The 24973-nt window shown below is 44.0% G+C and overlaps 2 protein-coding genes across 2 annotated transcripts; both read right to left on the bottom strand.

The window, feature by feature from the left end:
- Positions 1-1319: 1319 nt before the first annotated feature.
- LOC127311319 (early nodulin-93) lies at positions 1320-2086 on the bottom strand. Its single transcript, XM_051341727.2, has 3 exons — positions 1978-2086; positions 1821-1882; positions 1320-1738 (listed from the first exon to the last, which is right to left on the bottom strand). Exons 1-3 carry the CDS (start codon positions 2045-2047, stop codon positions 1514-1516), a joined length of 357 nt encoding a protein of 118 aa, XP_051197687.1. The 5' UTR covers positions 2048-2086; the 3' UTR covers positions 1320-1513.
- Positions 2087-10261: 8175 nt separating this feature from the next.
- LOC127311320 (early nodulin-93) lies at positions 10262-11137 on the bottom strand. Its single transcript, XM_051341729.2, has 3 exons — positions 10937-11137; positions 10754-10815; positions 10262-10631 (listed from the first exon to the last, which is right to left on the bottom strand). The coding sequence occupies exons 1-3, from the start codon at positions 10998-11000 to the stop codon at positions 10437-10439; spliced, it is 321 nt and encodes a 106-aa protein (XP_051197689.1). The 5' UTR covers positions 11001-11137; the 3' UTR covers positions 10262-10436.
- Between the last annotated feature and the right edge of the window lie 13836 nt (positions 11138-24973).

Raw genomic sequence — 24973 nt, 5'->3', positions numbered from 1 at the left:
CCCTCTAGGTGACATCTCATCCTTTCGGCGACGCGCGGTAGTTGCCGATCTGGTCGGCATATAGGATCCATCGGCCTCCCTGACTCATATCACGGCCTCACGGGAATCGATTGGAGCCAACTCAATGAGGTCGGGCGCTGATTGATACGACGCGTGTGAGTTCGACGAGCACGAAAAGACGCCTGATGCGAAGCGGCACATTTTTTTGTATCCTGTAGCCGGCTCACCGCCTCTTTCCGTATCATTTATGCATTTATGCAGATTCTTCGGCTTGAAGCGAAGCGATGCGTTAGTTTGTACCCATTGGCCGCTTACCCATCGGATTTTAACCCATTAGGGTAAGGGTATGGTAGAAAATTTTAACTCATGAATAAGTAAATGGTAAATAGTCCCTACCCAATGGGTATGGAGGGTGTGGGTATGGGAATGCAAAACCTATACCCGCATACCACCTACCCTGTTATCTTCATATGTGTGGGTCCTCTGTTTAATAGGATATGTCCATAAAAAATCCAAAAATCTTGTGGTAATTGCCTCCTCAGTTGCTCAATTTTTTTAAAGTCTTTTCCCTAGCCCTTGGCCACTTCCTCAAATTGACGCCCACGCCTTTTCGTCTCTCCAGTCCCTTCTTTGGCCTCTCCGTCTCCCATGTCCTGTTTTCTTTCATGTACGCGGTCTATTTTGTTGTTCCTTTTTCATTTGTTCTGGTTTGCTGAATCAGTGAAGGAATGATATTGCCGTGTTGCATTATTTGGATTGACATGTAGGTAATACCCATGTGTTTTTTTTACCCGTCTGGGTGCAGGTATGGGATCAAATCTGTACCTAGGTGCGGGTAAGATTTTAGAACATGGGTGCGGGTTTGGTTTGGCTCCACCCACACCCAATGACCACGGGTGCCATCGGGAGTTGATCGTGAATAGGTGCGTCATCCTTCCTCTGGCGTGCCTCTTTTCTGCTATTTTTTATCAGTTTTTCCCGTAGCAAGTGCCCTAAGCGGTACTAACCTAGGTATTCTTCAATCTCCATTCCTAAATTTATTAAATTGTGTTGTACTTCTGTATAGGCCCGCTTCTGACCTTCTGTTCATCTCTTTTGTAGGAGCCAACATGGGAAAGCCTGAATCTGGTTGGGAGAGTTGTGTTGAAAGTGTTAAATCTATAAGATTCGAAATGTGTATGCATTCGAGAGGCTCTACTTCAGGTACAATTTTTTTATTTATATTGATAGTGATGTAGTTTATTTTGTTCTTTTGCTATATCGAGGATCTGCTGTTCTTGGTGATTCCGAAGAGCAAGAACAGTCAACGCGAAGGTGAATGGTGACGGAAGCGATTCAGTATGTAGTGAAACCAGATTACAGCATTAGGCACAATGCACCGCTCGATCTCTCTGAAAGAGACTGTACTAAGTATTACAGCATATTATGAGCATTTCGGAGGAAAATATGCAGCAGCATAAGTTATTTGGACATTGACGGCGGTGCGTGCAGTAGCAGCAACACTATAGGTAGCTCATGGCCTGAAGAATGCTGGATGGTGACGGGCAGCAGCGGCAGAGAAGGAGGTGTCCTTGAGGTGGTCGGGGGCCTGCTCGTACGAGTGCCTCCTTGCCAGCGCCAGGATCTTCTTGTCGGCGGCGACGAAGTAGGCCATCCCGGCGATGGTGCAGACGATGAGGGCCTGCCCGGTGGGGTTCAGGTTCGCCTTGGCCCACGGCAGCATCCTCACGCTCGCCAACTGAACCACATTGACAGTTCATTACATCTCAATCAGCAACCGAGATACTAGCATGCATGAATAGACTATTAGAGATGCTCACCGTTGGGACTGCAGATGCGACCGTGGCGACTGCCGCCGCCTTTGCTCCGGCGAGCGTTGCCTCTGAAAAAAAGGCATTGCAAATTTGCTCGTATAAGCTCGATGATCAGCACGACTTGTGCCTGTACTGCACTGAACTCTAAGAATTCGATCGTTACCTCTGGAGCAGCGTTTGGCGAGGGCGAGCTTGTGGTCGAGGTAGGCACGGGTCACCGTCGTCGACGACATCTTCCTTCGTGAGATCTAAGCGAGTGAGAGGAGATGGGCTTGTCTTGTTGGCTGACGAGGAGATAGCAAAGCCGTGTATTTATAGTGGCCAAAAAGGTGGCGGCCACGCACGGTTTTGAGTGTAAACCGTGGGTCACTCGCTCCGAGTCCCGGAATGAGTTGGTGGGCGGGCGATGGCACACTTTCTGGGTGTCACAGGTGATCCAAAACTGTGGTAGGGAGCCACAGGATTTGGATGTTGTTGGAGATCCTAATCTTTACACAAAGCTTTACAAAGAAGGACCCAGAGATATACAATTAGGCAGGAGCAGTTCATCACACTGACTAGCATCTATTCTCTGTAAAATAACAAAACGAAGCAGCAGAGCATGTGCGCCTGCCTAAACCTTGACTGGTTAATGACATGAGTCAAATGTTGCTGAGCGGAAACTTTGAATAAACCCTATGAAGTAAGCCCTACCACATATGATGATGTAGCCCTTTGATCTCGAATCTACTACTCAGCATCTACTACTAGCTAGCAGCGTCTGTTCTCTGTAAAAAAAAAGAACGAAGCAGAGCATGTGCTGATGTGCACCAGCCCAAAATTTTACTGGTCAATGACATGAGTCAAATCTTTGACTAGTCATAGTGGGGAGTAACATAGAGTAGTAACATGTTGCATGTTACTACCCTACGTTACAATCTCCATAGTGGATAGTTAGTTATATGTGGTATCATGCATGCTATATTTATTAGATTGTAGACTCATCTTGTCTTGAGAAATGTGATGTTATGGTAACATAGCTAGTTACCACCTCATTCTCTTTCTTCATTTATTATCATGCCATGTCACCAAAATGCTTTGAAGTGTGTGATGTTACTAGCTATGTTACTCCCACTATGAGAAACCCACCGGTGAATGCACGAGCTATGTTTTATTATTATCTGTTTAGCTTCCCTTATTTGTGGTTCTTACCAGGTTTGGAACATGTTATAATCCTATTGTGGGAGAGGGGAGGTTGTCTCGTGCAGGGGAGGTGGACTCACGGTTTTTATGGCTTTGTGATTTATGCTGCTAAGTATTATTAAGTTTCATCATGTTTCAGATGTCTCAGACATATAAAAACACAACAAAAGAGAGCGGTTTCGTGCGTGGGATGTCTCATGCATGGAACGCAGTTATTTCTCGTTGTTGTGGCCACCTTATGTCACTACAGAGAACTCTTGTATACAGTATCAACTTTGTCATCAATAACATTGGAGTGGGCCGGTTGGTCATACGATTTTTCTTTCATTGATTACTCGTTTGTTGGATAAGGTTTTCCCAATTTTTGTTTGCACCCTAAAAAGAAACGTTCGTTACAATTTTTTGGGAGAACATTTACTAAATTGCTACTAGTGGATGACTGCACTGTTCTTCCCATGGACGTGGCATTTTGTAGCATTAAATGTAATTTATTTTCTAATAAAAAATAAAATGACATTTTTAAGTTTAAAAAATTCAGAAAAAAATATAGACATAGGCGATGTATTCTATTAATATGCAAAATATTAACTCGAAAACCCATATATTTTAGGATGGAACATTTTTATTAAAGTGTGTATCAGAACCATGAATAGTGTAAAATTTGAAACCTTTCAAATTTGTCACATCTTCTTATTTCCGTGTGTCCCAACATACTGTTGAATGTAGATGGGTTGCAGCCCAGTAAGGCAGCCCATATAGTCTACAATTCCTGAAATCTCAAGGCCCATCACGTTGGCAGCTTGGGACAGCCTTTGGGGACAAAGTTTAGTCCCACATTGCTAGTTGGGAGAGAGTTGGAGTGGTATATAAGGGCTGCTGTTCTAGTCATTCCAAGTGAGTGAGAATAGAAAGAGCCCTCGCGCACTCCTCCTCCTCCACCCGCCCCGCCTCGCCTCGCCTCGCCTCGTCACGCACGCACGTCGCGTTTCGTGACTCGAGTTCGAGTTCGAGACACACTCAAGAAAGCCTAAACTTTTTGCTTGGTGCACCAACTGTGTTGGGTACGTGTCAACCTGCATGTGCATGTTCGCCGTGTGTCCCTGGCTTCATACGCGTGTCAACGCGGTCGGGTCGGGTCGGCTTCCCAGGCTATACAAGGAGACAGATCAGATCTAGAGAAATACACAGTTCTCAGAACTCTCTAGTTCCTCTCTCTCGTGAAGTTCCTTTTGCTGCGCTACTCTCTAGTCTTCCCCATCCCGGCGACTGCGTGCACAGCCGTCCGGGAGAGCAGGCCTCCGAAACTCCGTCCGTTGAGATCCTGCACCGGGAGACGGGCGATAAGGTTTTTGGGGAGCGTCTCGGCGCGACTGCTCGCTACTGTTTGTCTTCTTCTTCGACGACCCGGCTGCTTCATCGATAGATCCGACTACACCATGGGCGACATCAACAATACCCATGGTGGTGGCGGTGCTGCTGCTGGTGCGACCTTCCCGGTCGCGATGTACGTGCTTTTCCTCTCCTACCTTGCACTGCTACTTGTTCCATGTTCAGATCTGATGCATGTGCTTAGTCTGATGTGTATGGTTAAGTATGCCTGTGCATCTGTAATGTTGATTTCGGTAATTAAACTCACACGGAAATTGCCTAATAATCTAACAATCCAAAACCTTATGTGCTTAGGCAATTTTCACCGTCTGGTTTTGCTGCTGCGCTTAAACCAAGCCCGTTTACGGGTTCTCATTTCAAGAGATGGCAGAGTAAGACCCTCTTGTGGCTCACTTCTATGGGCGTGCATCGAGTTGCGGAAGGTACCCCCAGAGGTCCGCTTACTCCTGAAGAGGATAAAGCGTTCGGGGATGCTACCGTAATCTTTGTGGGTGCCGTCCTAAGTGTGCTTGGAGAGAAGTTGGTTGATGCTTATCTGCACATACGAAATGGGAAGGAACTGTGGGATGCACTGGACGCTAAGTTTGGTGCTGCCGATGCCGGAGGTGAACTGTATGCTATGGAGTAGTTCAATGACTACAGAATGGTTGAGAACCGATCTGTAGTAGAACAGGCTCATGAGATATAGATCATGGCAAAGGAACTTGAGCTCCTCAAGTGTGTGCTACCGGACAAGTTTGTCGCGGGATGCATTGTCGCTAAGCTTTCCCCTTCATGGAGGAACTTTGCCACTTCCCTGAAACATCAGAGGCATGAGTTTTCTGTTGAGAATATCATGGGCTCTCTGGATGTTGAGGAGAAGGCGAGGGCAAAAGACAAACACACTGGAGGAACCGAGGGACGTTCTGCTGCTAATATGGTGCAGAAAAATGCCCACAAGTCCAAGGAAAAGAATAAGGGAGTCTCCCAGACTACCAACTTCAAGAAGAAGGGGAAAACGGAGAAGAAAGATCCTTGCTGGGTGTGTGGCGAGACTGGCCATTGGGCCAATCGTTGTCCACAACGCAAAGGAAAGAAATGTCAGGCTGGACAGAACTCAAATTCTGTCAGCATGGTCATTGGCAACACAGAAGAAGGAACTACAGGGTATGGTAATATGTTACCTACTGTTCTTTCGGTGTTTCAGCCCACGGAATGGTGGGTTGATACAGGTGCTAATGTTCATGTGTGTGCTGATATCTCCATGTTTACCTCTTATCAGGCCCGAGGTTTCTCAGTAATGATGGGAAATGGGTTACATGCTACTGTTCGTGGTGTTGGCACGGTAGATCTGAAGTTTACTTCGGGAAAGATCGTGCAACTGAAGAACGTGCTGCATGTCCCTTCTATCAAGAAGAATCTCGTTAGTGGCTCCCGTCTTATGAAAGATGGGTTTAAGTTGGTGTTTGAGTCCAATAAAGTTGTACTGTCTAAGTATGGAACTTTTGTTGGAAAGGGATATGAGTGTGAGGGAATGTTGCGCTTCTCTCTAGAAGACTTCTGTGATAATGTTGTGAACCATGTAAGCACTAGTGTTAATGAAACTAATGTTTGGCATTCACGACTTTGCCATGTTAATTTCGGTTGTATGACGCGGCTTGCTGATATGAGTTTAATTCCGAAATTCACCTTTGTCAAAGGCTCTAAGTCCGATGCTTGTGTGCAAGCAAAGCAGCCTCGTAAGCCTCACAAGCCTGCGTAGGAAAGAAACTTGGCACCACTAGAGCTCATACATTCAGATCTATGTGAGATGAATGGTGAGTTGATAAAAGGTGGAAAGAAATATTTCATGACTTTGATTGATGATTCCACTAGGTACTGTTATGTGTATCTCCTGAAAACTAAAGATGAGGCTCTTGATTTCTTTAAAATCTATAAGGCTGAAGTTGAGAACCAACTTGAAAGAAAGATAAAAAGGGTTCGGTCCGATCGTGGTGGAGAGTACTTTTCTAATGAGTTCAATTTATTCTGTGCGGAACATGGTATAATCCATGAGAGGACGCCTCCCAATTCCCCACAATCCAATGGGATTGCGGAAAGGAAAAACCGTACTCTAACAGATTTGGTTAACGCCATGTTAGATGTTTCGGGTTTATCCAAGGAATGGTGGGGGGAGGCTATATTGACTTCGTGTCATGTCCTAAACCGTGTTCCAACCAAGAATAAAGAGATTACCCCTTATGAGGAATGGGAAAAGAAGAGACCAACACTCTCCTACCTACGAACTTGGGGCTGTTTGGCTGAAGTGAATTTGCCAATCACCAAAAAGCGAAAGCTTGGACCAAAAACCGTGGACTGTGTCTTTCTTGGCTATGCTGTCCATAGCATTGCTTATAGATTTCTTGTGGTGAAATCTGGAGTGGACGACATGAATGTTGGCACCATCTTTGAATCAAGAGATGCTACATTCTTTGAGGATATATTTCCTATAAGAGATATGCATGGCATGTCTAGTTGGGAATCTGATCCAATACATGAAACTCATATGGAGTCTGATGACGAATCTGATGATGAGAGTTCAGATTCTGATGAAGATAACAATGAAGCTCCTACAAGGAGTAAGAGACAAAGGACTGCAAAGTCTTTTGGCAATGATTTCATTGTGTATCTTGTGGATGATACTCCCACTACCATTTCAGAAGCTCTCGCATCTCCTGATGCAGACTACTGGAAGGAAGCGGTTCAAAGCGAGATGGATTCCATCTTGGCTAATGGAACGTGGGAGTTATCTGAGCGTCCTTATGGGTGCAAACCTGTAGGATGTAAATGGGTATTTAAGAAGAAGCTTCGAGCTGATGGTACTATTGAGAAGTACAAAGCTCGGCTTGTAGCCAAAGGCTATACCCAAAAGGAAGGTGAAGATTTCTTCGATACCTACTCACCTGTAGCGAGATTGACCACAATTCGAGTACTACTGTCATTGGCTGCCTCACACGGTCTTCTCGTTCATCAAATGGACGTTAAGACGGCTTTCCTAAATGGATGGTTGGACGAGGAAATTTACATGGAACAGCCTGATGGTTTCATACTACAGGGTCAAGAAAGAAAGGTGTGTAAATTAAAGGAATCTTTGTATGGTCTCAAACAAGCACCCAAACAATGGCATGAGAAGTTCGAAAGAACTTTGACATCTATGGGCTTTGTTGTCAATGAAGCCGACAAATGTGTGTATTACCGCCATGGTGGGGGTGAGGGAGTTGTCCTATGCTTGTATGTGGATGACATACTAATTTTTGGGACAAGTCTCAAAGTGATTGAGGAGGTAAAAACCTTCTTATCTCAGTGTTTCGAGATGAAAGATCTTGGAGAAGCTGATGTTATATTGAACATCAAGTTATTGAGAGATGGGAATAATGGGATTACACTTGTGCAATCTCATTATGTTGAGAAGGTGTTGAGCAGATTTGGCTATGCTGATTGCAAATCTTCTCTCACACCTTATGATCCTAGTGTCTTGCTTCGAAAGAATGAAAAGGCAACTAAAGATCAATTGAGATACTCTCAAATCATTGGTTCACTCATGTATTTAGCTTGCGCTACGAGGCCTGATATCTCGTTTGCTGTATGCAAACTCAGCCGGTTTGTGGCCAACCCGGGAGATGATCATTGGCATGCTCTTGAGAGAGTGATGCGCTATCTAAAGGGAACCATAAGTTATGGAATTCATTATACCGGGTATCCAAGAGGACTTGAAGGGTATAGTGATTCCAATTGGATTTCTGATGGTAAGATGGAGGCCACAAGTGGATATGTTTTCACTCTTGGTGGTGGCGCTGTTTCCTGGAATTCTTGCAAGCAGACCATCTTAACGAGGTCAACTATGGAAGCAGAACTCACAGCATTAGATACAGCTACTGTCGAAGCGGAATGGCTTCGTGAGCTCTTGATGGACTTGCCTATGGTTGAAAAACCAATACCGGCTATCCTCATGAACTGTGATAATCAAACTGTGATTATCAAAGTAAAAAGTTCTAAGGATAATATGAAAAGTTCCAAACATATCAAGAGGAGATTGAAGTCTGTCAGAAAACTGAAGAACTCCGGAGTGATAGCATTGGATTATGTCCAAAGTGCTAAAAATCTGGCAGATCCTTTCACAAAAGGACTATCAAGAAATATGATAGACCTTGCATCGATGGAGATGGGTTTGAGACCCACTTGAGTTGCCGAGGGGGTAACCCAACCTATGTGATCGGAAATTCCGTGAACTAGGACCTGGGAAAACAAACCGGAGTAACTGAGTTGAGAGAAAATTTAATACTCCCACTCCGCTGCAGATGCAATTCTCTCATAGCTACTGTAAGGCAGGTTGACAATGTCTTAATGTGTTCTGAGCGGCTCTTAATGAGCGAAGACGCTATCCTACAGGGCGATCTTTGAAGAACACACCTATATGAGTGACACTACTGGTCATAGTGTGGGAGATTTGGGTGAATCTCTAGTAAGCTCATGAAAGGCCGAGGAGTATGACTTATAAGCTCCACCCGAGGGGAAGGCTATGGTAGCCTAGTACCATGCCGGCATTGAGCGAAACTTGCTGCACAAAGACTGACAATTCAAGGCATAGTCCATTGTTCAGTTGTAGTCAAGCGTAGCACCTTGCCTAAGTGGAAGTTCAACTTAACAGTCTCCACCGAAGTGCAGGTATATTAAACAGTGAACGGAACTAATGTGTCATCTGATGTGCATTTGAGATCTGGTGGGGGATTGTTGAATGTAGATGGGCTGCAGCCCAGTAAGGCAGCCCATATAGTCTACAATTCCTGAAATCTCAAGGCCCATCACGTTGGCAGCTTGGGACAGCCTTTGGGGACAAAGTTTAGTCCCACATTGCTAGTTGGGAGAGAGTTGGAGTGGTATATAAGGGCTGCTGTTCTAGTCATTCCAAGTGAGTGAGAATAGAAAGAGCCCTCGCGCACTCCTCCTCCTCCGCCCGCCCCGCCTCGCCTCGTCACGCACGCACGTCGCGTTTCGTGACTCGAGTTCGAGTTCGAGTTCGAGACACACTCAAGAAAGCCTAAACTTTTTGCTTGGTGCACCAACTGTGTTGGGTACGTGTCAACCTGCATGTGCATGTTCGCCGCGTGTCCCTGGCTTCATACGCGTGTCAACGCGGTCGGGTCGGGTCGGCTTCCCAGGCTATACAAGGAGACAGATCAGATCTAGAGAAATACACAGTTCTCAGAACTCTCTAGTTCCTCTCTCTCGTGAAGTTCCTTTTGCTGCGCTACTCTCTAGTCTTCCCCATCCCGGCGACTGCGTGCACAGCCGTCCGGGAGAGCAGGCCTCCGAAACTCCGTCCGTTGAGATCCTGCACCGGGAGACGGGCGATAAGGTTTTTGGGGAGCGTCTCGGCGCGACTGCTCGCTACTGTTCGTCTTCTTCTTCGACGACCCGGCTGCTTCATCGACAGATCCGACTACACCATGGGCGACATCAACAATACCCATGGTGGTGGCGGTGCTGCTGCTGGTGCGACCTTCCCGGTCGCGATGTACGTGCTTTTCCTCTCCTACCTTGCACTGCTACTTGTTCCATGTTCAGATCTGATGCATGTGCTTAGTGTGATGTGTATGGTTAAGTATGCCTGTGCATCTGTAATGTTGATTTCGGTAATTAAACTCACACGGAAATCGCCTAATAATCTAACACATACAAGATGTTTTTGATAGAATACACCATTATCAATAATATGTTGGAGTTTTTCATAATTTTTTAAAACTTCAAAATATCATTTTCAAAGTAAGATGAATGATGAAAGGGGTAACCTTGAGGGATGTACAAATAGGAGTACTATATAGTTACAGATCCAAGATTTCTGGCTCATAAGATACATGCATGATTAAATCATCAGATAATTAAGTGCTTAATTTCCTCAGGAAGAGAAGGACAAAACACTACTATCTGCACTGTATCACCTCGCCTCTGTCGCTGACATTATAGTACCATCTTTCAGCAGACACGTGCATAGAGGCGGACAGCGTACACGCAGTTTATTGCAAACTTATTGATCTAGAGCCTATACTGGAAGGATGTGTTCTTCAGATGCTCCGGCGCGCCCTCAAACGAGTGCTTCCTGGCCATGGACAGGATGGTCTTGTCGGCGACGATGAAGTATGCCATCCCGGCGACGGTGGAGATGATGAGCGCCTGGCCGGCTGGGTTCAGGTGCGCCTTCGCCCACGGCAGCATCCTCACGCTCGCCAGCTGAGAGTAGAGGAGAAATCGCACGGAAGAAGAAACATGATGAGATCGTGCATTGTTCCCAAATAAAGAAGTCAGTAGCGAAGGGTGAAAAAAGGTGATGTTTGTGCGGTTGTAGTACTTACGGTGGGGACTGCGGCTGCGACGGTGGCGACGGCCGCGGCCTTGGCTCCTGCCATGGCGGCCTCTGCAGTTTCAAATCACCACAGACATGTTAATCACATAAAAGTTTCAGCATGGACACGCAGCTATGTACAACAGAATGGTAAGAGCATTGCTGGCCTGAGGAACCGGCCATTGCTGGTTACCTCTGGAGCAGCGCTTTGCCATGGCGAGCCTCTGGTCGAGGTAGGCGCGGGTCACCGTAGACATGGCCGCGAGGTAGCTGCAGTGAAGTCGCTGAAGAGTACAAAGCTGGCTAAGTCGCTAAGAGAGTGTGTGAGTGAGAGTGAGATGAGTTGGGGGCAGAGCAAGGTGCTCCGGATTTTATAGGTTACAGGAAACCGCTCAACCCAGCGCAGAGGAAGAAGACGATACGGTGGGAAGCCAGACCCTGGTTTTAGCCTAGATGGTGTGGCCGACAGGCGGGCGGTGCGGCAGATCGCAGGTGGCGCCGCCTCGTTGGTCATATAAAATGGGGCGCACGTGCCTAGCCTGATTATTTGGGTAGGAGCTTCTTGCTCCACAGGATAAGAGGCTAACCTAGGAGCATCTCCACCCGCATGCTTCAAAGCCTTTTTTTTATCCGGCGCGGCTCGATACGGTGTCCGGCGCTCCGAGCCCGTCCTCGCCCACAGGAGACGCTCCAGGCACGCCGGACACAAGGAGAGGAGGGACCGAGGCGTCAGCGGCACATTGAAGTTTAACCTAACTGTCGCCTACCTCGTGACGAAAATCATTGGCGTGCAGAGACGGTGCAGTTCCTGCAGACGTGCCTAGCTCTGCGTGCCGGCGTTAATGAGCGTCACCGCTTCCCCGCCTCCCTCCGGCCTATAAAAAGGGTCGATCTCTCATCGTCCCTCACACGCAAACCCTAGCGCCTCTCTCCCCAACTCTAGCTGCCACCATCTCATCAAGAGTTGACGCCATGTCTAGTAGAGGTGGAGGCCGAGGTCACGATCGTGGTCGTGGCCGCGGCAGAGCTAAACGCTTGCCGTCGCCTGTGACGCCGTCGTCTTCATCGTCGGACATGCAGGAGGAGGAGCGACAAGTGATGTTCGTCGTCGTCCTCAAGGGCGACCCACTCGGCATCCAGTGGCTGCCGGACAAATTCGTCGCCTTCCTCGCCGGCGACGAGCTTTCCTCGCTGCATCTCCGGGAGGCTGCATGCGGCTGCTGCCGGTGGATTGCGGATGTGATCTTCGACGCGCGCGGCAAGATGTACCTCCACACCGGCTGGGAGAAGTTCGCGCGCTACCACCACCTCCAAGCTGGCTTCGTGCTCACGTTCTCCTACCTTGGCGGGGCCGACATGAGCGTCAAGGTGTTCGGCGAGACGCGCTGCCGCCGGCAGAACCACGACGACAGTGACGAGGAGGACTGAGTGTTGTTTCTTCGCAGCGAAAATAGGCACTGAGGTTTCTGGTTGTTCTTCCTCGAAAGAACCAACAAGGGTACCGTCAACAGCTGGATTTTCCAGTTTGGGTGACTGGGTGTGCCTGAGAGTGTTCTTTCTTGGCAGCGAACACAAGAAATTTGTGATGCCAACACTAGTAATATTTCATTATTTTGCAATATTTTATATTTGTGTCAACCATGATTCAAACTATGTATTAGTTTGTGAAAACCATGTTCCAAACTATGTCTTAGTTTGTGTAAACAATGTTTCAAGTTATGTATTAGTTTGTGGAATGTTTCTTCTCTCTATTGAAATAAAAATGCAAAAAAAGAGTATTTTAATGTTAAAGAAGTTTGGGGGCGGCGTTTGGGGGACGCGGCTGGGGAACAATGTCCCCCAAATGCGGCACAAAGAAAACACGTCCCCCAAATGCTCGATCCGACACCGTTTGGGGACGCTTTGGGGGACGCGGCTGGAGATGCTGAGCTTCTCTGTGTGTGCACAGCCAATCGGAGTGCCCTCAGTTTTTTGCGTGGATCTGCATGCACGGCGGGCGCTCCGTTTTTTGGCCCAACCCACCGGTGACCTAAATAGCAATCTCAATAGTCGTTTAGGGCTTCGGTGTTGTGTTTGAGTCACACCGGTGTGCCTAATAATACCACGACCTAAATAGCAATCTCAACAGCCGTTTAGGGCTTTGGTGTTGTGTTTGAGTCACACCGGCGTGCCTAATAATACCACGTCAGATGGAATTTCTTAAGCTCGCTTGGTAGCCGTTGATTGAGCAGTCAGCTTTGTAAATGACCCACTAGTGGAGATAGACCCTTCTATCACGGCCCGTAAGGGCCTTTAGTCCCGGTTGGCCAACCTCGACTACTCAGGTGGGACTAGAGGTAGAACCTTTAGTCCCGGCCCGGTTACCAGCCGGAACCAATGGCCCTCCACGTGGGTGCCGCAGAGCGGGCTGGGGCCAACCCCTTTAGTCCCGGCTCGTAACACGGGCCGCGACTAAATAGTCTTTGCCACGATATGAGTTTGGGAACTTTCTGTGCCGCGCAGGAATAGGGTTTAGCGTTAGGGTTTAAGGGTTAGGGTTTACGGTATTTATATCAGTTCCAAATAGTTTTCATATATTTCTACGCGTATAGATTCATACATAAATTTATAAGATAACTTGTCTTACGATCGAGCATATATATACAATTATATGGAGATCCCAATTACCGGGATTAGAGCCCGTCTATTCGGTTACACGGACCGACATCATTAATGGCCCCTAGCTACACTAAATCGTCCTTTGTCGTCTATAGCTTCTACCCTCAAAAAACCCGCGAGCTCCTCTACAACAGCAATTGCGTGTTCCTCTGGTAGGGACTTCTCTCGCATGGCATCGAACTATATAAGAAAAAGAGATCAATATGAATATCAATCATGATAACAAAAAAGTGACGGTAATAAATAAAGTTTTTTTTGAAGCATGACTGTGAGGCAAAAAGCCCCACAACAAATTTTATAATTTAGAAAAAAGTCTTATGTACAGAACAAAGAAATAAAACAGAAACTAGAAGCTAAAAAACTAGGAAGAGAAAGCCTCTAAGGTAGGAACTTAATCCAACTAATTAAACTATCCTTATGATTGGCCTTGATTCTATACTGCAGCCAAGTCATGTCTTGTACAAACTTTGTCTTCCACCTAGTGAATGACACATTCTCTTGTCGAAAAATTCTTCCATTTCTGATAAGCCAAATATTCCAACATGCTGTAATAATCACCTCCATGAAAAATGGTGTAGGGATTCGTAGCATAGAAAACAAAAAATTTCCTACCACAAGAACGAACAACAAACCAAGATCTAATCTAGTAGATGGTAGCAACAAGGTGAAGATCATTATACCCTTGAAGATCGCTAAGCGTTAACGAGATTGATGTAGTGGATCACTTGCCGCTTGCAAAAGCGCGTAGAAGATCTTGATGGTGCCACAGTCGGGCAGCACCTCCGTACTCGGTCACACGTTCGATGTTGATGACGACGTCCTTCTCCCCGTTCCAGCGGGCAGCGGATGTAGTAGATCCTCCTCGGAATCCTGACAGCACGACGACGTGGTGGCGGTGGTGGTGGAGATCTCCGGCAGGGCTTCGCCTATGAACCGCGGGAGTAACGGGAGGAGGGGGTGGCTAGGTTCTGGGGAGATGGGGCACTTGGGGCGCCGGCCTTGGGTGCCCTTGGGTGGTGCGGCTCAAGTGGTTAGGGTTTGGGGAGAGGGGGCACTTGGGGCGCCGACCTTGGGTGCCCTTGGGTGGTGCGGCTCAAGTGGTGGCCGGCCCCCTCCCTCTCTCCCTCATTATATAGGTGGAACCCCAAGGGTTAGCCCAAAGATTCGAATAAGAGTCCAACTCAAAACTTACCATATGGGTGAAACCTAGGGGAAGTGGGACTCCTCCCTTTCCTTCCCCTATGGCCGGCCATGGTGGTGGAGTCCACCATGGACTCCACCTTCCCCTTAGGTCGGCCAGCTAGGGTTGGTGGAGTCCATCTGGGACTCCACCTTCCATGGTGATTTCTTCCGGAAGGTTCTAGAACATTCTAGTGCCTTCCATAAATACACCGGATCATTTCCAAACTTGGAAAGTGACTTCCTATATATGAATCTTATTCTCTGGTCCATTCCGGAACTCCTCGTGATGTCCTGGATCCCATCCGAGACTCCAAACAACATTCAAACTCCATTCCATATTCCATATCTACTTAAAACGACATCAAACCTTAAGTGTGTCACCCTACGGTTCGAGAACTATGCGGACATGATCGAGACTCCTCTCCGATCAATAACTAATAGCGGGACCTGGAGATCTATAATAGCTCCCACATATTCAACGATGACTTTGTGATCGAAAGAACCATTCACATAAAATAACAATTCTCTTTGTCTCGCGATATTTTACTTATCTGAAGTTTGATCATCGGTATCTCCATACCTAGTTCAACCTCGTTACTGATAAGTACTCTTTACTCGTACCATGATATGATATCCCTTGTGAACCAGTCACATGCTTGCAAGCTAATCAGATATCATTCCACCGAGAGGGCCCAGAGTATATCTATCCATCATTAGGATGGACAAATCCCACTATTGATACAAGTGCCTCAACCCTATACTTTTCGAATACTTAATGCCACCTTTATAACAACCCATTTACGCAGTAGTGTTTGGTGTCATCAAAGCATCCATCCGGTGTAGGTGATTAACAAGATCTCATGGTCGAAGGATTAAATTACTATGCATATTATAGCTTTGAAGCATAAAGAACTAAATGACTTGATCATATGCTACCTTACTACGGGTGTATGTCCATCACATCAGTCACCTAATGATATGACCTTGTTATTAATAACATCAAATGTTCATGATCATGAAACTATGATCATCTATTAATCAACAAGCTAGTTTAACAAGAGGCTTACTAGGGACTCTATTATGTTTACATAACACACATGTATTAATGTTTCCGGTCAATACAATTATAGCATGAGATGTAAACATTTATCATGAACACTAAGATATAACAATAAACACTTTTATTATTGCCTCTTGGGCATATCTCCAACAGTCTCCCACTTGCACTAGAGTCAATAATCTAGTTTACATTTGTAAAGATATAACACCTTGGCCTTCTGGTGCTTATAAAGTTTGCTTATGGGAGAGGTTTCAGTCAACGAATCTGACATACTCAGAAATGTATGTATTTTGCAATTCATTTTCGCCTCTACGCATTACTCAGTTTTTCAAATGAGTCGGAATTAATCGTATATGTTTGGTCTTCTGGTGGAACCTTAATTCCGCGGTCTGAAATATGTTACCAATATTGTCACATACAATATAGTTTCATAGTTCTGACACTACCGGAACTACACCAAGTTCTCAAAGAACTCTTCGACTCAAACACCTTTGATCATTGTAAAAACAATTGATCATTGTCAAAACAATGAGATACTCTGCCTTTGTTTGTAGAACCCGTCACAATATTTAGAATTTATCTAAATCTAGCATAAACTCACTAGTAGGAAAACCCTTATAGGCGGAGCTTAGTTCTGTGGCGCACCACCAAAAATGCGCCACAGAAAGTTATTTTGTGGCGCACCAGGCACGGTGCGCCACAGAAATAGCTTAATTTTGTGGCGCACCAGGGATCCATGCGCCACAGAAATTTGGTGGGGCCAGTCCCAATCATTGGTTTCACTATTTCTGTGGCGCATAGGATCACGTGCGCCACAGAAATAAGATATTTTGTGGCGCACTGGTCCTGGTGCGCCACTGAATTAAGACTTTCTGGCGCACATGGGTTCCATGCGCCACAGAACTTTTTTTGGCTCCCCATGCAACTCCACCCCCCCCCACCCATGGATCGCCTTTTTTACCTCTATAAAAAATTAACAAAATAGATAAAAATTTCAAAAAATAAATTCCTTCAAGATGCCCATGTATTATGTCATCTTTTCCCACTGAGAATTAACAAACAATAGTTTCGACTTTTTTTTGCAAAATTACGTGGGAAAATCATCAAACTGGATTTCTGGTTGCATACGAACTCGAAAAAAAACCGCATAATATATCAAAATGTTCCCATGAAAAATCTACATCTGAATTCACCTGGGCTTGCCCGGTTGGACAATTTTTTGAATCTCCAAATTCGAAAAGAGTAAAAAGTAACGGCCAGTTAAAGATTTTTTGCTGCAAAATACAAAAAAAGAAAAAAAATTCTGTGGCGCACCAAGTGCCCATGCGCCACAGAATTAACGTTCAAAATTTGTAATTTCTGGCGCCCACTTCTCCTTCTCTCCTCCATTTCTCCCCTTCTCCACTTCTCCCCTTGTCCCCTTCTCCACTTCTCCACTTCTCCCCTTCTCCACTTCTCCACTTCTCCCCTTCTCCACTTCTCCTCCTCTCCTCTTCTCTTCCTCTCCTCCACTTCTCCACTTCTCCTCTCTCCTCTCCTCCACCGGCGACCTACTCCGGCGACCTCCTCCGGCGACCATGACCAACACCTCCTCCGGCGACCACCTCCTCCACAACAACCACCTTCTCCTCCTCCTCCGGCGACAACAACAACAACCACCACCACCTCCTCCTCTACCACCACCTCCTCTACCACCACCACCACCACCACCACCACCTCCACCTCCACCTCGTCCTATTCCACCACCACCACCACCACCACCTCCACCTCCACCTCCTCCTATTCCACCACCACCACCTCCTCCGACCGGCCTCATCCTCCACCCACCCACCCACCACCCACGCAACCAACCACCCACCTCCGGCGACCTTCCAGAAAAATTAAAAAAAAATTCGGTGGCCCCAGATCTACATCTGGCCGCCACTTTTTTTGAAATTTTAAAAAAAATTCTGTGGCGCACCTGGCGCACCACCGCCCGGTGCGCCACAGAAATAAGACTTTCTGTGGCGCATGGACAGGTGCGCCACAGAATCCTTATTTTTGTGACGAGAATTCTGTGGCGCACCACCCATGCGCCACAGATTCAATTTTTCGTGCGCCACTGACGAGGCTTTTCCTACTAGTGACTCTTTCTAGCCCATTGTGCTACCTTTTAATGAACATATTAGCTTAATTGAGACTGAAATTTCATTTTTATATGTGACCAAACTAATATCGGTGTAACACTTTACAGTGATTCGTTTGTCATTACCCCATATAAAACTACATATTTATATCCTCGGCTCTGACAAAGCACTCACGGATATTCTTACTGTTGTCCAATGATCATCATATGAATCATTCTGATATATGCTCGTAACAATTAGAGCATAGGATATCTGATTGTATACATATTATTCATGATCTAAAATCACTCATGTGTTTTTACTCATTGAGTGTCAAATGCACTCAAGTCTTGTTTAAACATCCAGATGGAAAAGAACACCTTCTTAACGTTTTGATATTGTACTATTTCAATATTCATCCTATGTACTTTGACTTACACTTATTATTCGTTTCAATCTATCTTCATAGATCTTGACGCTAAATATGTTTTTAGTCCATATCCTTTCATTGAAGTTGATTTTAAATGAAACCTTCTAATCATATCAAGTACATGATTTACATTAATTATAATCAACGATATGTCATTTACATAAAGTATTATAAATATGTCTCAGCGCTCCCACTTAATTTATTGCAAATGCAAGCTTCTTCATCGTTTCTGATGAAATCATAACTCTTTGATTATTTCATCCGGTGAAGATTCCAACTCCGTGATACTCACTTCATCCAGTGAAGTTTGTATATCTTTCTAGTATTCTACGGACTAGCAAAACTCTCAGCTGTATCTTGTATACACCTTTAATACACACTTCTGTTAAGTAATGTATTTTCCATCCTACTATCTTATCTCATAAAAGAAATATGTAGCGATTACTAGAATAATCCGCATAGACTATAAGCATCGCTGCTGAAGATCTAATCTTATCGCAGTCAACTCTTTGAACTTTGTCGTAAACAATCTTTTGACAAGTCGAGCTTCTTCAAGGATATCATATCCAAGTATATTAATTTTATAGATCCATTTACTTTCAAAAAGTATTTATTCCTTCACAAGGTTTACCGAGCTCCAAGCTTGATTATAGATACTATCTTGGATTTCATGGCTCTTAGCCATTTTAACAGAGTCAAGGCCCATCATAGCTTCTTTGTATGTAGTTGGTTTATCATTGTTCAAAATCAATACTTTGTTCATAAACCATACCTACAAGGTTCAATAGGTACTTTGATCTCCATGACTATAACATTTTGTAGACATGGGAGCCATGATCGTCGTGGCCGCTTCCGAAACCATTTTCAATGTTGCGCTACTCTGATTATCATGCTCAGGTTCATCAACCTTATCAAGTTCAATTGTCCACCCACTCAAATACTTCGCTAGAAATAATTTCTTGGAAATAAGCAAGTAACATCAACAAACACTTTTGTTTTTAACTTCATAGTGGAAAGAATTCCCAAATTGTTCACTGGGATAACCAACAAAGACACTCATCCGATCTTGGTTGTAAACTCATTTACTTATGCTATGCATACCAAAATTTTAAGAAAGGACTATTAGGGTTTATACCCATGCCATAACTCATATGGTGTCATTTCAACGGATTATGATGACGCTCTATTTAGTGTAAAAGCGGTAGTATCTAAAGCATAATCTACAAAAATATAATGGCATCATTTTATTTTATATCATCATTAATCCAACAAAGTTTGGATACGTCTCTCAAATACTCCATCATAACTATGGTGTTCCGAAAAACGAGAGTTGTGGAACAATTTCATAACTCTCTTAGATGTTCGCTCAAACTCGTAATTCAAATATTTCCACCATGATCTAATCATAGATATTTGATTTTTCTATTACGATGATTTCTACTTCATGCTGAAATTTATTTGAATCTTCTCAAATGTTTCAGACTTCTTCCTTATTGAATAAATATATCCATATATATACACTCAATTCATTGTTGGAAGCTTTCATGAACTAGAAGAATCTTCCGCACTCAACTATGCGCAATGAACCACATACATCATCATGTATGTTTCCACTAAGATAGTTGCCCGTTCAACTCTTGGCCTATGAACGGTATTTCAGTCATTTTCTTTAGAAAAGATTTGCAAGTGCCATACGATTCAAAAATCAAATAACTCCAAAAATCCATTTTCATGGAGTTTCTTTATGCGTTCCTTTCTAACATGACCTAAATGGCGGTTCCACAAATAAGTGGAATTCAAATCATTTGCCTTATGGCATTTTAGCGTCAGTGTTATGCATGTGTGTTTCACCCTTAAGATTTATAATAACTTATCCATCGTACAACGAGTACGGTCATAATTTGAACAACTCATTGTTTTCATTTGACCAGAGCAAAATAATAATTATTAAGTTCTTTATTATATATCTGAAGGGCTAGGTAGATTGCCAACGACGAACATAATAATACTTTATTTTGTTCTAGACGTGCATTATTACCACATTCTTTATCAAACACTTAGGCCATTGAATTCTTGTATTGTGTTGTGTTGTATGACATCTCATACAAACCAATATGGTACAAATACCCAAGAACTTCATTGTGTGACCAATCAAAGAATACATTCATAACATGTATATCATCTATATACACCTGAGCTAGACTTTCTAGTCTTTTCTTTCTTTCTGCCAAAATCCTTTTGTAGTTTCTCTTTCGACTTTCCTCATATTTATGAAAACACTTCAACATCAATAACTTCTAGGTTTGTTGGTCAAATACCAATAACCTTAAGGTTCGCACTTTGAAGTTGATCATCACATGACAAGTATTCCGGGTTTCACTATTAGTAACTTTTAATGCGATGAACAATTTCACTCATAATTTTATCCATCAATCATGACAACTTCATGATGAAGCTACTATGGCTTTCATGGATATGCGAATAACGTTAGTGCCCAACTATTTGGAGGATCAGAACGCCTAGCGTCTTCAACCTTCGTACATTCCCATAAAACTTATGAGTTTATGTAGTCTCACTAAATTATATTCTATTATCTTGTAATAAGGTCTTAGATATCACATATATCTCACACCTTGCTTATTTCTGAAAACAAACTTTTAAGCTCCTTACTTTTCAAACGGATTTGAACATCAAGTTTCACGGAGACAAGATAATTTTAGATACTAATTGAAAGCATTGCTTTTAGAATGAGCAATTTGAGGATTACCAAAATTTTGCTATAGGACTTAATTATTTCTTGATTCTTTAACAATACGGTACCGGCCGGTAAAGTTACTTGTCATATTTAACAGTATTTCTATCTCAATTACAAGCCTAGCGCAAAGTAGAAAACGGATGCCAATTCTACAAAATTTAATTCAAATACAATTTAGACTTTGTTCATGATAAATTTGATTTTACTATTAATTCTTAAATTAACTAGGTGAACTCCCACTCAAAACAATATCCCTCACATTGTGTTAGTGATTACACGAACCAAATCCACTACATCAAGTCTGATCATCATGTGAGATGATGTAGTTTCAATGGCGAACATCAATATGTTCATCACATCATCTATATGATTCATGCTTACCCTTTCGGTCTGCCGTGTTCCGAGGCCATGTCTGTACATGCTAGGCTCGTCAAGTCAAATCCTAGTTTACGCATGTGCAAAACTGGCTTGCACTCGTTGTATGCACACGTTGAGTTTATCACACCCGATCATCACGAGATGCTTCAAAACAACGAGTCTTAGCAACGGTGCTAACTAAGGACGAACACTTCATTATCTTGATTTTTAGTGAGAGGGATCATCTTATAATGGTACCTTCGTGATCTAAGCAATACAAGATGCATAGAAGGATTAACATCACATGCAATTCATATGTGATATGATATGGCCCTTTTGTCTTTGCGCCTTTGATCTTCATCTCCAAAGCATGGACATGATCTCCATCATCAACGGGTATGATCTCCATCATCGTTGGCGTAGCGTCAAGGTACATGGCACCATCTTCATGGTTGTTCACCACATGTAGCAACTATTACAACTACTTTGAAATAATACTACTACATGAAATATAAAGACAACCATGGGGTATTCATCATCACATCATGGCCATATTCTCATACATATTCATCATCACATCATGGCCATATCACATCACTAAACCCTGCAAAAACAAGTTAGACGCCTCTAATTTGGTTTGCATATTTTACGTGGTTTAGGGTTTTCGAGTAAGATCCAATCTACCTACGAACATGAACCACAACGCTGATACTAGTGTTGTCAATTGAAATAGTAAATTGAATCATAACTATGGTGAGAGAGATAGACACCCGCAAAGCCACTTATGCAATACAAGTTGCATGTCGAGCATGGACCAAGTCTCATGAACGCGGTCATGTAAAGTTAGCCCGGGCCGCTGATGTCTACGGGTGCTTCTATTCTTGTAGACAGTGTTGGGCCTCCAAGAGCAGAGGTTTGTAGAACAGCAGCAAGTTTCCCTTAAGTGGATCACCCAAGGTTTATCGAACTCAGGGAGGAAGAGGTCAAAGATATCCCTCTCGTGCAACCCTGCAACCACAAAGCAAGAAGTCTCTTGTGTCCCCAACACACCTAATAGGTGCACTAGTTCGGCGAAGAGATAGTGAAATACAAGTGGTATGAATGAATATGAGCAGTAGTAACGGCGCCAGAAAAGTGCTTGCTGGCGTGCAGTTGATGGTAGTAATATTGCAGGAAGTAAAGATGCAGTAAAACAGTAAACAAGCAGCGATAGCAGTATTTAGGAACAAGGCCTAGGGATCATACTTTCACTAGTGGACACTCTCAACATTGATCACATAACAGAATAAATAAATAGATGCTAGACTCTACACCCTCTTGTTGGATGATGAACACCACTAACTGTGTAGGATTACACGAACCCTCAATGCCGGAGTTAACAAGGTCCACAATATTCAATGTTCATATTTAAATAACCTTAGAGTGCATAAGAGATCAACATAACCAAACCAAGTACTAACATAGCATGCACACTGTCACCTTCACACTACGAAAGGAGGAATAGATCACATCAATACTATCATAGCAATAGTTAACTTCATAATCTACAAGAGATCACAATCATAGCCTACGCCAAGTACTACATGATGCACACACTGTCACCATTACACCGTGCAGGAGGAATAAACTACTTTAATAACATCACTAGAGTAGCACACAGATAAATTGTGATACAAAACACATTGCAATCATAAAGAGATATAAATAAGCACTTCACTATGCCATTCATAACAGCGAATAAGTATTCTGTGAAATATAGCCTAAGAGACCCACACGGTGCACACACTGTCACCTTTACACACGTGGGACAAGGAGTCTCCGGAGATCACATAAGTAAAATCCACTTGACTAGCATAATGACATCTAGATTACAAGCATCATCATATGAATCTCAATCATGTAAGGCAGCTCATGAGATTATTGTATTGAAGTACATAGGAGAGAGATGAACCACATAGCTAACGGTACAGCCCCGAGCCTCGATGGAGAACTACTCCCTCCTCATGGGAGACAGCAGCGTTGATGAAGATGGCGGTGGTGTCGATGGAGGAGCCTTCCGGGGGCACTTTCCGTCCGGCGGCGTGCCGAACAGAGACTCCTGTCCCCCAGATCTTGGCTTCGCGATGGCGGCGGCTCTGGAAGGTTTCTCATACCGTGGCTTTTTCTGTATCGTGTTTTAGGTCAGGGACCTTTATATAGGCGAAGAGGCGGCGTCAGAAGGTCAACGAGGCGATGACACAACAGGGGGGCGCGGGCCCCCCCTTGGCCGCGCCGGCCTACTGTTTGGTGGGCCTGTGGCCCCCTCTGGCGGCTCTCGGGTGTTCTGGAAGCTTCATGCAATCCTAAGATGCTGGGCGTTGATTTCGTCTGATTCCGAGAATATTTCCTTACTAGGATTTCTGAAACCAAAAACAGCAGAAAATAGCAACTGGCCCTTCGGCATCTCGTCAATAGGTTAGTTCCGGAAAACGCATAAATATGACATAAAGTATGCATAAAACATGTAGATATCATCAATAATGTGGCATGGAACATAAGAAATTATCGATACGTCGGAGACGTATCAGCATCCCCAAGCTTAGTTTTTGCTTGTCCCGAGCGGTAAACGATAACAAAGATAATTTCTGGAGTGACATGCCATCATAACCTTGATCATACTATTGTAAGCATATGTAATGAATGCAGCAATCAAAACAATGGTAATGACATGAGTAAACAAATGAATCATAAAGCAAAGACTTTTCATGAATAGTACTTTCAAGACAAGCATCAATAAGTCTTGCATAAGAGTTAACTCATAAAGCAATAAATCAAAGTAAAGGTATTGAAGCAACACAAAGGAAGATTAAGTTTCAGCGGTTGCTTTCAACTTATAACATGTATATCTCATGGATAGTTGTGAATGCAAAGTAATATAACAAGTGCAATATGCAAGTATGTAGGAATCAATGCACAGTTCACACAAGTGTTTGCTTCTTGAGATGGAGAGAAATAGGTGAAGCTGACTCAACATAAAAGGTAAAAGAATGGCCCTTCGCGAGAGGGAAGAATTGATTGCTATATTTGTGCTAGAGCTTTGGTTTTGAAAACATAAAGAGAGCATAAAAGTAAAATTTTGAGAGGTGTTTGTTGTTGTCAACGAATGGTAGTGGGCACTCTAACCCCCTTGCCAGACAAACCTTCAAAGAGCGGCTCCCATGAAGGACGTTATCTCTACCAACAAGGTAGATCATCCCTCTTCTCTTTTGTTTACACATGTATTTTAGTTTTATTTATGGATGACACTCCTCCCAACCTTTTGCTTACACAAGCCATGGCTAACCGAATCCTCGGGTGCCTTCCAACATTCACATACCATGAAGGAGTGTCTATTTGCAAAATTAAGTTGCTTACCGATGAATCGAGCAAAACATGTGAAGAGAATTATTAATGAAGGTTGATTAATTGGGGGCTGGGAACCCCGCGCCAGCTCTTTTTGCAAAATTATTGGATAAGCGGATGAAGCCACTAGTCCATTGGTGAAAGTTGCCCAACAAGAATGAAAGATAAACACCACATACTTCCTCATGAGCTATAAAACATTGACACAAATCAGAGGTGATAAATTTTGAATTATTTAAAGGTAGCACTCAAGCAATTTACTTTGGAATGGCGGAGAAATACCATGTAGTAGGTAGGTATGG

Source organism: Lolium perenne, chromosome 7 (assembly GCF_019359855.2).
Source record: "Lolium perenne isolate Kyuss_39 chromosome 7, Kyuss_2.0, whole genome shotgun sequence".
In the NCBI taxonomy this organism is placed as follows: domain Eukaryota; kingdom Viridiplantae; phylum Streptophyta; class Magnoliopsida; order Poales; family Poaceae; genus Lolium; species Lolium perenne.
This window is presented reverse-complemented; position numbering and strand designations above follow the sequence as displayed.

Coding starts and splice junctions, on each gene's coding strand:
- LOC127311320 (XM_051341729.2), bottom strand. CDS start 11,000: ATGTCTACGGTGACCCGCGCCTACCTCGACCAGAGGCTCGCCATGGCA. Junction 10,816..10,936: donor GGCAAAGCGCTGCTCCAGAG/GTAACCAGCAAT, acceptor TTGAAACTGCAG/AGGCCGCCATGGCAGGAGCC. Junction 10,632..10,753: donor TCGCAGCCGCAGTCCCCACC/GTAAGTACTACA, acceptor CTCTACTCTCAG/CTGGCGAGCGTGAGGATGCT.
- LOC127311319 (XM_051341727.2), bottom strand. CDS start 2,047: ATGTCGTCGACGACGGTGACCCGTGCCTACCTCGACCACAAGCTCGCC. Junction 1,883..1,977: donor CGCCAAACGCTGCTCCAGAG/GTAACGATCGAA, acceptor CCTTTTTTTCAG/AGGCAACGCTCGCCGGAGCA. Junction 1,739..1,820: donor TCGCATCTGCAGTCCCAACG/GTGAGCATCTCT, acceptor AATGTGGTTCAG/TTGGCGAGCGTGAGGATGCT.